Source organism: Merops nubicus, unplaced genomic scaffold (assembly GCF_000691845.1).
Source record: "Merops nubicus isolate BGI_N331 unplaced genomic scaffold, ASM69184v1 scaffold18111, whole genome shotgun sequence".
NCBI classification, from domain to species: domain Eukaryota; kingdom Metazoa; phylum Chordata; class Aves; order Coraciiformes; family Meropidae; genus Merops; species Merops nubicus.
The window spans coordinates 100,083-100,375 of record NW_008590468.1 but is presented as its reverse complement, the minus strand read 5'-3'; the positions used below and the strand labels follow the sequence as shown (position 1 = coordinate 100,375).

At 63.1% G+C, this 293-nt stretch overlaps 1 protein-coding gene across 1 annotated transcript in view; it reads left to right on the top strand.

Moving 5' to 3' along the window:
* Positions 1 to 293, top strand: part of CACNG1 (calcium channel, voltage-dependent, gamma subunit 1) — a 9,026-nt gene continuing 8,733 nt past the window's right edge. Inside the window, exon 1 of the mRNA XM_008949963.1 lies at positions 1 to 241. Coding sequence (XP_008948211.1) covers positions 1 to 241 — 241 coding nt within the window. The remainder of the gene's footprint in view (positions 242 to 293) is intronic.

The window sequence follows — 293 nt, the reverse complement described above, 5'->3', positions numbered from 1 at the left end:
ATGGACGAGAGCAAACCCCAGAAGGTCCGGCTGACGTTCGCCGTGCTCCTGCTGGGCGTCTCGCTCCTCTTCGCCGCCGTGGTGACCGACCACTGGGCCGTGCTGAGCCCCAAGGTGGAGGAGTACAACGCCACCTGCGAGGCGGCTCACTTCGGGCTATGGCGCCTCTGCATAAAGCGGATTTTCATGCAGGAGCAAGGTCCCAAAGAGAAGGGCTGTGGGCCCATAAGCCTGCCGGGAGGTAGGTGACCACCCGCCAATGCATGGGAGAAAACAGCAGGTGCTCGTGGCAG